This window comes from Jaculus jaculus, chromosome 6 (genome assembly GCF_020740685.1).
Source record: "Jaculus jaculus isolate mJacJac1 chromosome 6, mJacJac1.mat.Y.cur, whole genome shotgun sequence".
NCBI lineage: Eukaryota > Metazoa > Chordata > Mammalia > Rodentia > Dipodidae > Jaculus > Jaculus jaculus.
Genome location: NC_059107.1, coordinates 45,284,117 through 45,293,843, shown reverse-complemented (window position 1 = coordinate 45,293,843; position 9,727 = coordinate 45,284,117). Strand labels below are relative to the sequence as shown.

At 48.9% G+C, this 9,727-nt stretch overlaps 1 protein-coding gene across 1 annotated transcript; it reads left to right on the top strand.

Annotated features, from left to right (window-relative positions):
* The first annotated feature begins 5,803 nt into the window (after window positions 1-5,803).
* On the top strand, window positions 5,804-9,727 carry Vamp8 (vesicle associated membrane protein 8). The gene is made up of 3 exons (XM_045152102.1): window positions 5,804-5,944; window positions 7,626-7,784; window positions 9,309-9,727. The coding sequence occupies exons 1-3, from the start codon at window positions 5,942-5,944 to the stop codon at window positions 9,450-9,452; spliced, it is 306 nt and encodes a 101-aa protein (XP_045008037.1). The 5' UTR covers window positions 5,804-5,941; the 3' UTR covers window positions 9,453-9,727.

Here is a 9,727-nt window from a genome sequence, read left to right as displayed (position 1 = left end):
GCTTCCAGCTCAGCTCCATCTTGATTTCTCAGTGACCTGCAGCCCAAGCATGCACAATCTTCAGCAGTAGGGTCTTAATCTGGTTCTGGTGGGCAATCAAGAGCCTTGGCAATAATTTTTTTTTTTCAAGGCAGGGTCTCACTCCAGCTCAGGCTGACCTGGAGTTCACTCTGTGTTCTCAGGATGGCCTAGAACTCGTGGTGATCCTCCTACCTCTGCCTCCCAAGTGCCACCATGCTGGGCACAGCTCTATTTTTTTTTAAAGCTTTTAAAATTTTTATTTATTTATTTATTAGAGACAGAGAGAGGGAGAGAGGTAGTGAGAATGGGCACGCCAGAGCCTCTGGCCACTGCAAACGAACTCCAGACGCATGTGCCACCATGTGCATCTGGCTTACATGGGACCTGGAGAATCGAACCAGGATCCTTAGGCTTCGCAGACATGTGCCTTAACCACTAAGCCATCTCTTCAGCCCCCCCCCCCACTTTTTAAAGATGGCTGGGTTTTAAAAAAAATATTGTTCTTATTTCAAGCAGAGAGAGAGGAAGAGAGAGAGGGGGAGAAAATGGTCACATCAGGGCTTCTAACCACTGCAAACAAACTCCAGATGCACATGGCACTTTGTGCATCTGCCTTTATATGGGCTCTGGGGATTCAAACCAGAGTTGTTAAGTGAACCTCCTACCTCTGCTTCCCTAGTGCTGGGAATAAAGGCAGGCCTTGCCAGGCTCTATTTTTGTTTGTTTTTGTGAGGTAGGAGTCTCACTGTAGTCTAGGCTGACCTAAAATTCACTATGTCGTCTTAGGGTGGCCTCCAACTCAAGGCAATTCTCTTACCTCTGTCTTCCAAGTGCTGGGATTAATGGCGTGAGCCACCATGCCTGACTCTATTTTTGTTGTTCTTCTTGTTGTTTGTTTTGTTTTGTTTTTTGAGGTAGGGTCTCATTTAGCTCAGGCTGACCTGGAATACACTGTGTAGTCTCAGAGTGGCCTTGAACTCATGGCAATCCTCCTACCTCTGCCTCCCAAGTGCTGGGATTAAAGGCATGGGCTACCATGTCTGGCTCTTTTTTTTTTTTTTTTTTTTGGTTTTTCAAGGTAGGGTCTTACTCTAGCCCAGGCTTATCTGGAATTCACTATGGAGTCTCAGGGTGGCCTTGAACTCATGGCAATCCTCCTACCTCTGCCTCCCAAGTGCTGGGATTAAAGGCATACGCCACCACGCCCAGCTAAGGTAATTCCCAAAACTCAGATACAGGGACAGGTTTGACACCAAACTTTTCTCCACCCCGCGACCCCCCCCCCCGCCCAGAGGTATGCTGTCCAGACAGCGCAAGCTCTGGCAACCTTGTAACCTTTATAGAATCCATTTTTACAGTAAAGGCCAGATCCAATCCCTTGACCAAGACCATATGGTTTTAGGTCTGGGACAGTCTGAGGGGTGTTGGTCCTCTCTTTCTATTTCAGATAAGAAGTGTTGACATCTATGGAGAATACAGTGAAAAGTACTCGTAAAATATGTATTTATTTATTTGCACATGTATGTGCACACACATGCACATGCCTTTATGCACACCAGGGTCTCTTGCCCCTGCAAATGAATACCCATTCAGCTTTATGTGGGTTGCTGGGGAATTGAACCCAGGGTGGTAGGTTTTGCAAGCAAGCATCTTTAACCACCAAGCCATCTCTCCAGACCCCTGGTTATAAAATATTGAGGGTTGGAGAGACGGCTTTGCAGTTGGGGCACTTGACTGCGAAGCCTAAGGACCCATGTTCAACTCTCCAGATTCCATGTAAACCAGACCCACAAAGGTGAGGCAAGTGCAAGGTCACACATGCCAACTAGATGGTGCAAGCATCTGGACTTTGATTACAGTGGCTGAGGCCCTGGAGAGCCTATCTCTCTCCCTCCACCTTCTCTCTGTCTCTCTCTAAAATAAAAAAGTCAATACAATATTAATGAGATTAACATTCTTTTTTCATACTAAGTCTGAAATCTGATATGTATTTTACATTTACAACACTTCTCAATTCTGACTAGCCATACATAGTGGAAATGCTTAAATGCTACATGTCATTAGTGGGTGCTTTACTGGACCACACAGGTAGAGAGTAAGGATTTGGGGGCAGGGGTCTGGAGATTGTACCCTGGGTTCCATGCATTCTAAACAAGTGCTGTACCACTGAGTTCCATCCACAGTTTTTTTTTTTTTTTTCAAGGTGGGATAGTTCTGTAGCACAGGCTGACCTGGAATTCACTATGTGACCTTAGGCTGGTCTTGAACTCACAGAAATCCTCCTACAGTCTCCCAAATGCTGAGATTAAAGGCATGCACCACCACACCTGGCTTGTCTTATTCTTTTTTTTTTTTTTTTTTCCGAGGTAGGGTTTCACTCTGGTCCAGGCTGACCTGGAATTAACTATGTGGTCTCAGGGTGGTCTTGAACTCTTGGTGATCCTCCTACCTCTGCCTCTTGAGTGTTGGGATTAAAGGTGTGTGCCAACACGCCTGGCTTTTTTTTTTTTTAATTTTTATTTATTTATTTGAGAGCGACAGACACAGAGAGAAAGACAGATAGAGAGAGAGAATGGGCGCGCCAGGGCTTCCAGCCACTGCAAACGAACTCCAGACGCATGCGCCCCCTTGTGCATCTGGCTAACGTGGGACCTGGGGAACCGAGCCTTGAACCGGGGTCCTTAGGCTTCACAGGCAAGCGCTAAGCCATCTCTCCAGCCCTTTTTTTTTTTTTTTTTGAGGTAGGGTTTTATTCTAGCTCAGGCTGACCTGGAATTCACTATGTAGTCTCAGGTCAGGCTGGCCTCAAACCCATGGTGATCCTTCTACCCCTGCCTCCCAAGTGCTGGGATTAAAGATGTGTGCCACCATGCACGTTGGGTTTGTCGTCTTTTTTTTTTTTTAAATGAGAGAGACAGAGAGAGAATTGGCATGCTAGGGCCTCTGACTGCTGCAATCAAAATACAGATAGGTGTGCCACCCTTTGTGCATGTGTGACCTTGTGTGCTTGAGTCACCTTGTGTGTCTGGCTTACATGGGATCTAGAGAGTCAAAGATTAGGCTTCACAGGCAAGCGCCTTAACTTCTATGCTATCTCTCTAGCCCTGTTTTTTTTTTTTTTTTTTTTTTTTTTTTTGTTTTTAGAACAAGCATCTCACTCTAGTCCAGGCTGACCTGGAATTTACTATGTAGTCTCAGGGTGGCCTGGAACTCATGGCAGTCCTCCTACCTCTGCCTCCTGAGTGCATGCACCACCACGCCTGGCATTTCCAGCCCTGTTTTTTTTTGTTTGGTTTGGTTTGGTTTGGTCTCACTCTCCTTCAGCCTGACCTGGAATTCAGTATGTAGTCTTAGGGTTGTCTTGAAATCACAGTAATCCTCCTACCTCTGCCTCCTGAGTGCCAGGATTAAAAGTGAGTGCCACCACACCTGGCCTTATTTACTTATTTGAGATGGGTGGGGGGGAGTTGGGGAGAGAGAAAAAAAGAGAGAGGCAGATAGAGAGAGAATGGGCATGCCAGGGCTTCCAGGCAACTGCAAAGGAACTCCAGACGTATACTCCACTTTGTGCATCTGGCTTGCATGGATACTGGGGAAATGAACGTGGGTCTTTAGGCTTTGCAAGCAAATGTCTTCACCCCTCATTTGGCATATTTATTTAATTGTTACATTTTTTGACCTCCTTACAGTTTAAGATGACACTTTAAATTATTTGGGGGCTGGAGAGATGACTTAGCAGTTAAGGTGCTTGCCTGTGAAGCCTAAGGACTCAGGTTCAATTCCCCAATACTCACATAAGCCAGATACACAAGGTGGCACATGTGTTTGGAGTTCATTTGCAGTGGCTGGAGGCCCTGGTATACCCATTCTCTTTCTATCTGCCTCTCTCTCAAATAAATTAATAAATAAAATATTTTAAATTCTTTGTGACAATTTAAGCCCTACCACTTGATAGGTGAATCAATGGAACCTGTAGGATCTTGTTTAGAATTGACATGCTCTATTATAATCTTGTTCCTGTTTATTTTAAATTTTCATTTTGCTTCACTGGAAAGGAAAGGTATTATTCAGTTTTAAAGTATGCTAGATAGAGGCTGCTGAGAAGGCTTATTGGTTAAAGACACTTACTTGCAAAGCCTACCATCCTGGATTTGATTCCTCAGTACCCACATAAATCCAGATGCAAAATGTAGCACAATGTCTGGATTTCATTTATAGCAGCAAGAGACCCTGGCATGCCCATTTTCTCTCTCTTTTTTTTTGGGGGGGGGGTTCAAGGTAGGATTTCACTCTAGCCAAGGCTGACTTGGAATTCACTTTGTAGTCTCAGGGTGGCCTCAAATTCCCAGGGATCCTTCTACCTCTGCCTCCCGAACATTGGGATTAAAAGCATGTGTCACCACGTCTGGCTTTCTCTCTCTTTTTCTGTCACTAACAAATAAAATTAATTAAATTAAAATAGATAAAAATAAAAAAGTGTGCTTGAAACCTTGTTGTACTAAAACTAAATGGGTGTTGTTTCTGGATTATAGCTCATTTATAAGATTCTGCGTTCAATTTTCAGCATCCCACAGCACCAAAAGAAAAAGAAAAGAAAAAAATGGTGTACACAAAGGAAAGACAATGTATCAAAATGATGCAGGGGTCCAAAATTCATTAAGGAAAGACATAACGTCTCAAAATGATGCTGGGGTCCTAAATTCATTAAAGCCTTTAAAAAATGTATTTGTTTAAAAAAATGTATTTGTGGGAGAAGCTGATATTTCTCCTTTGGAGCTATTTGTTTGGGAATGGGAAAGAATGTGTTTGCTCTCTGCGTGTCTTTGTTATTGTTCTGCTGTCTTGATAAACACCATCCGGTGAAGGGTAGATTTTCTCTGGCCCATAGCCATGTGGAGTGGAAAAATCCTCTGCCTGGGGTCCCCTTGTAGTCCATCGGATAGTTCTATGACAATGGCCCAGGTCACCAACTCCCACGGTGACCCTTGAAGGGAAATTCAAGGCAGCTCACCTCTAAAACGAAAGGAGAGGTTGTTGAGCCATCACTTCCCATCTTCATCTTGGAAGACTCGGGGCTAGGCTGGCTCATTGCATGTGCAAAGGTTTTGCTTTTCCACCACTGGCTGAGGTCGGCATTAGTGCCTGCAAAACCCAGAGAGGGTGAACAGATTCCCTAAGGGCCACCCAGCTAGCAACCCCAGTTTTCTGACATCACAGCCCTGGGCCAGAGCACTCTGGGCTTCCAGACTTAGAGGATTTTAGGATTTTCTACTTTGCTCACCCAGAGAGTCTCTGGCGACAAGGGTTACCCAATGAAAAATGTTCACATCTAACATTCTGTTTACCTCTGAACCGGGCCTGGTTGATTTGGATCTCCAGAAAGTAGAATTAGTTATTCGAGATATAGAAAGCTCTCTCACCGGGGCATGTTGGCGCACGCCTTTAATCCCGGCACTCACGAGGCACAGGTAGGAGGATCGCCGTGAGTTCGAGGCCAGCCTGAGACTCCATAGTGAATTCCAGGTCAGCCTGGGCTAGAGCGGGACCCTACCTCAAAAAAACAAAACCACAACAAAACTAAAAGCATTCTCTGGAAATCTAGGGGAGTTTTTTTTGTTGTTGTTGTTGTTCTCTTTTTCCTCCTACCTGACCAGTCTGAAGACCTTTGAGTCCCCAGTGGAGGTGATGTGTTGCTTTAAGCTTAAGTCTTTGTTTGGGAGGAGACTGGGGAGGGCAGTGCCGGGCGCCCGCCTACCTGGAGCAACCTGCGCGAGGTGTGGCCGGCGCGGGGCGGCGGGAGCTGCGGGATGGGCCGGAGGCCGGCTGCGAGTGGGAGCAAGCAGGAAGTGGAGCGCGGGCCGCCCGGGGAGGGAGCCGCCCGGCGAGTTCAGGCTGTTGACAGGCCCGAGCGCCCCGCGACATGGTGAGTGACACGGGCGCGCGGGGGAGTGGGGGCTGCGTGGCGGGGGTGGCCCGCGTGGGCGGAGGACGGCGAGGTGGCCGCGGCCAGGCGGGCGAAGTTCCGCGGGCCGGCCCGGGGCAGGCAGCGTTCGCGGGGCCTCGCTCCGGCTCCCAAAACTCGGCGCCCAGCCGCGCGCCGTCGGGCCCGGGCTTCCTGGCGCCCTGGCCTCGGGGCCGGGTCGCAGCCGGGCGGGGGGCCGCGGTCCGAGAGGGGCCCGCGGGGACCCGAGCCAGGCCGCGCCCGCCCCGCCTCCGGCTGGGCCCGAGCCGCGGCGGTGACCCTACGTCGTCACCTGCCCGCGCTCCCGCGGGGCCGGGCCGGGCCGGGCTCCCGTTCCAGGCCGGCGGCTCCCAGCCCGCAGCCCCTTCCCCGTAGACCCGGGGAAGGGGTTGTAAAAGCCCTGGACGTGGGCACGTCGAGATAATCTGCTTTCTGCCCTCACTCGAGGAAGGGGTTGTAAAAGCCCTGGACGTGGGCACGTCGAGATAATCTGCTTTCTGCCCTCACTCGAGGAAGGGGTTGTAAAAGCCCTGGACGTGGGCACGTCGAGATAATCTGCTTTCTGCCCACACCCATGGCCGGTGTCGAGGGCCCCTGGGTCCCAATAGGATTTCTTCCCTCCTGGTTCAAAAAAAAAAAAAAAAAAAAGAAAAAGAAAAAGAAAAGAAAACACCTTATCAACAAGAGACCTCCTTGGGTAGGGAGGTACCCTGCAAGGAGGATTTGGTCTTCATCCCTGCCCTGCCCACCTCCCACCAACGCCCTAGAAGGCGGGTGTTTTCTTTTCTTAATTAATATCTGCCAGCAAGTGCCTTCAACCACTGAGCCCTCTTCGTAGCCTTTAAAAACAATTCCTATCTGCATATTGGGTGCTGTGGGGCCGGTCCCCAGAGAGCGACGTGGTGGCGAAAGCAGAAGTGCGGCCCAGGCGAGCGTGGTGCTTGGTGGGGGACCCGCTGGCCCTCTGCTCCCAGTGCCAGCACCGAACTGCCAGCTAGCTGCCCTGCTGCCGGGGCTGGGGAGCAGAGTAGCTCTTCAGCAGCTGTCTGGAAGCAGCTGGGTTAGGTTAGAGCCCAATTACCGAGAACCCAGCAGGATCAAGGAAGGGGGTGGTTGTAGGGATTGGCAAATAAGTTTAGCTGTGTGCTGTGGGGAACGGTGCCGGTTCCCAGCTCGGCGATCTTCAGAACCTTCTCTGGGGAGTGTAGAAATAAGTCAGCTGTTGCTTTTCCCTCGTTAGGGGCCCTGACGAAGGCTGATGATCATTCAGCATCTAATCTCACCTTCCGGGGCTTTAAAATGCACTGACGTGGGGCTGGGAATGTAACACATTTGGTACAGTGCTTGCTTAACATGCCCGAAGCCCTGGATTCCATCCCTAGTGTCTGTAAAACCCATACAGTGTCACCTGCCCGTAATCCCAGCACTGGGGAGGTGATATAGTAAGTTCGAGACTAGCCTGGACTATATGAGATCATGTCTCCAAAAAGAAGTATTTGTGCTTGGCTGAAGGGATAATCCAGCTAGCATTCGCTTTGTGAACAATGGAAGCACTGCCAACAGTTAAAAATTCACTTTAGACCTCCCCACCCCTGGTCTCTTGAATCTTCCACAACTTGGCCTAATTAACTGCCATGTCCAGGAGGAGGCCGGCGGAAGCGCAGGAAATGACCGCGTGCGGAATCTGCAGAGTGAGGTGGAGGGCGTCAAGAATATTATGACCCAGAATGTGGAGCGGATTCTGGCTCGTGGGGAGAACTTGGACCATCTCCGCAACAAGACAGAAGATTTGGAAGCTACGGTGAGCCTGGAGCCCACTGGGGCTGGGGCGAATACAAGGGAGAGGTGCTGGAAAAGACCTTTCTTTTTGCAGGACAGTGGGGGTGAACTGGGGGGATGGAAGGCTGCCATTTCAACAGTCTTTTGCCTATTTGAGGAATTGCTGAGTTCCCACTTCCGGTTCCTTTCTACCCTACTGGTTGGTACAGAGCCACCCAGAGAGTGGGTCAAGTGGCTGTGGCTTGGGTGGTGGCCCACCCACGGAGGCATTTCTGAGACCGTGCAGTCAGCCCTGCATTCTTGGGCTTTTTTTGGTATGAAACTATTTTTCTTTTTAAATCCTGCCCATGACAATCCTTTGGACTTGATCTTCCCCAGAGCAAAAATATGAGCCCCTGGAAAGTCCTCCTTAGGCCTTTGGCCCTTTCCACAGGTTATTAGGTGGGATAGGGGGTGGTAATGGAAAACTAGCCTTGCTTAGTCAGCCTTAAAAAGAAGCTGGGAAGAGCAGTGACATTCTTTGATCCCTGGGTCATCTGCCAGCCAAAGGGTAGAATAATATTTCCCACACGTCTTGTCTTGCTGGGCCTCCAGCTAGAGACCCAGGCCAGCTGTTCAGGGAGGAAGGAAGTCTATCATTCAGCTGAGGCTAGAGCCTGGTATTCCATGTCCAGCGAAGAGTCTGGCTCTGGCTGTTTGAATTCTGTTTGTGTTGGAACTTAGTGCCTCCTGTCTCTGCAGCTTAAGCTGGGTCTATGTCTTTGGGAGACTTACTGTCTTCAACTTGAGTTGGGGGAGCAAGAGTTTCCTTCCCTTTTTACCCCCCAACCCTCTGTAGTACCTTGGCCCTTCTAGCTTCCACAGTCCCTGGAAGACAAGGTATCATGGAGTGGGGAGATGTGCCCACCTGAATCCTGTACTCCTCAGTCCAAAGCTCTGCCAGTTTTGAAAACCTGGGTATGAGCATGTGTGAAAGAGCCCTCAGTGTGTGGGATGGCACAAGGATAAGAAAAGGGGGCATCTTGGCTTCCCACCACATTCAGATGGGGAGCTCCCAGGCGCTCAGAAATTTTAAATTAAAAAAAAAAAAGTTTGAACTTGGCCCACATATTGTTGTGAAGGAGTATTTGTCAAGGTTGGAGAATAGAGTATTTCTCCCTCTCTCTTTTAAAACAACTTTCCCTTTCCAGTTGTGACAAGAAATAATTACTTTTATTTATTTTGAAGAACTGGCATTTGAACCCAAGGCCTCCTACATGTTAAGCAAGTAAGCTGCTACTGAGCTATATCCTACTTAGTTCAAGCACCTTTCATTTCACAGGTTGTTACTTCAACTTATAAATATTTCAACATAGCCAGGTTTGGTGAGTCATGCCTTTAATCTCAGCACTCTGGGAGGCAGAGGTAGAAGGATCGCTGTTAAGTTCATGGCCAGCCTGGAAATAAAGATAAATAAAATTCAACATATGGCATTTAGGCCTCTGTAGTTTTGTTCTGGGGAAATAGCCGCTGGATCACTCACTCTATCTTATCTCATCTCCAACAGTCTGAGCACTTCAAGACAACGTCACAAAAGGTGGCCCGGAAGTTCTGGTGGAAGAATGTGAAGATGATTGTCCTCATCTGTGTGATTGTTTTTATCATCATCCTCCTTGTGGTGCTCCTTGCCACTGGTGCCATCCCCACTTAGGGAGCCCCTCCTGCTCCACTTTCCTCTTCAGGGGAAACCCTACATAATGAATGCCAAGAGGTGCCCTCTCCTATCCTCCTCCACAGGAATGCTGCTTGGTCCCATGAGTAGCCATTGTACACCATAGAAGCACGTTGATCTCCTGCAAGGAGACAGATGAACTGTGGCTCTATCTCATGGGTCCTTCGAGTCGGTTGGAGAGACCCAGAGGTCCCTGCGTGTGGCTGGGAGACTGTTGGTGGCTGGTGGGCAATAAAGATCTTTCAGTACCCCAA

What these genes read in the sequence shown, in the direction of transcription:
- Vamp8 (XM_045152102.1), top strand. An exon ending in CAGAAGATTTGGAAGCTACG is followed by an intron (nt 7,785 to 9,308) that starts GTGAGCCTGGAG and finishes CATCTCCAACAG; the next exon opens with TCTGAGCACTTCAAGACAAC.